Source organism: Eimeria tenella, genomic scaffold (genome assembly GCF_000499545.2).
Source record: "Eimeria tenella Houghton genomic scaffold, Eth_scaff1036, whole genome shotgun sequence".
In the NCBI taxonomy this organism is placed as follows: Eukaryota; Apicomplexa; class Conoidasida; order Eucoccidiorida; family Eimeriidae; genus Eimeria; species Eimeria tenella.
Window position 1 is genome coordinate 1,044 of NW_013543510.1, and position 1,589 is coordinate 2,632.

General features: G+C 62.1%; 1 protein-coding gene across 1 annotated transcript; it reads left to right on the forward strand.

Annotated features, from left to right (window-relative positions):
• Positions 1 to 551: 551 nt before the first annotated feature.
• On the forward strand, positions 552 to 1,085 carry ETH_00035400 (uncharacterized protein; the record flags this gene model as incomplete). The annotated part of the gene is made up of 2 exons (XM_013378805.1): positions 552 to 693; positions 877 to 1,085. 2 exons carry the CDS (start codon positions 552 to 554, stop codon positions 1,083 to 1,085), a joined length of 351 nt encoding a protein of 116 aa, XP_013234259.1.
• Positions 1,086 to 1,589: the final 504 nt, after the last annotated feature.

Consider the following 1,589-nt stretch of genomic DNA (forward strand, 5'->3'; position numbering starts at 1 on the left):
AAGAGAAGAACTCTGTTTCTGTTTCGCTGCTGCTGCTGCTGCTGCTGCCTGTGTGCATGCGCTGTGTTGTTTCTTCGCAGATCTAATTTCTTTAAGTTGTGAAAATGAATAAGTTAAAATTGAATTTGTTGCATGCAAAAGAAACATCCTGTGGAATTCCTTTTGCTGCTGCTGGCAGCAGCAGTCTTGCTGCAGCTGCTGCTGCTGCTGCACCCACGCAGCTGATATGTGTTAAAATGCAGAAGTAAAATTCTTTTCCATTTGCTGCTGCTTTCTGCTTTTATATTAAAAGCGCACTTGCATGCACATCGAACAGATCCTGCAATGTATTGCTGCTGCTGAACAGCAGCAGCTCCGTGCCCCTGCTGCTGCTGCTGCTGCTGCAGCAGCGCCTTTCCCGTGCAGTCTCTCTGTGTGCAACCCTAGCCGCTGCAGCAGCTCCGACCGCTGCAGCCGCCGCTGCTGCACGCCACGCGCAACCCGCCGCCGCTGCTGCCGTGCTGCTGCTGCTGCTGCTGCTGCTGCTGCTGCGGCTGCTGCAGCAGCAAAGAATGCCGGTGGAGCTGGTGGCCCCCGCGCTGCTGGCCAAAGGCGCAGCGCTGCCCACTTCCTTCATGGGGGGCCCCGCAGGTGCAGCACTGGGCGCGGGTTTGGGAGCAGCAACAGGAGCAGCAAGTTTGACTCCCGCGGGCGGTAAGGGTTTAGGGTTTAGGGTTTAGGGTTTAGGGTTTGGGGTTTAGGGTTTGGGGTTTGCACCCCGCCCTGCAGCATCGGCTCCTCCCCAGCTCCCGACGCGCCTGCGCACCCCGCCGCTGCGCCCCAACGCCCCCCGCTGCTGCTGCTGCTGCTGCTGCTGCTGCTGCTGCTGCTGCGCAGGCCTTCTGAGCGGCGTGGCCAGCGCTGCAGCAGAAGGGGCCTCGGGGGGCCCCGTAATAGAGCAGTCTCTCTATTTGCTGCCGCTGCTGCCTTCTCTCTTCTTGGGGGCCCCCCTGGGGGCCCCCAGCAGCATCAAAAGACCCACTCAAAGGACCATTACCCTTTCCACAGCTCGCGAGAGGGGCCTCAAATACGCAGAGTTCCTCTAAACACTTTCTAGACAAAGGGGGCCCCCGGGGGCCCCTGGGGGCCCCGGGGGACCCCGGGGGCTTCGTGGGCTCTCGGGGGGCCCCTGGGGGCCCCCTGGGTCTTCGGGGGGCCCCCGGGGGGGCTCCAGGGGACTTGGGGGGCCCCCTGGGGGCCCCCAGGGCCTGTTGGTTCTCTTCTTGAGAAAGGGTATTTGGTGCTGTCCGGGATATTGGGGCCCCTCTGAATAAATGGGGGCCCCCAGGGGCCCCCGAGAGGGCTTTGGGGCCCCCCAGGGGCCCCGGGGGGCCCCCGGGGGCGCTGGGGGCTTGAGTCTGCTGCTGATTGGTCGCGGCAAAAAGGAAATAAAAAAGAAGAGGAGAAATGAATTGAAGGAGTTTCTCCGATCCGCGGCAGCAGAGCCTGAGGTGTACGTACACCTGAGAAGGCTTTGCTGCCTCTCTGCGCCTCTGGGGGCTGTTGCTGCTGCAGCGCAACAGCAGCAGCAGCGGGCTGCAGCAGCAGCA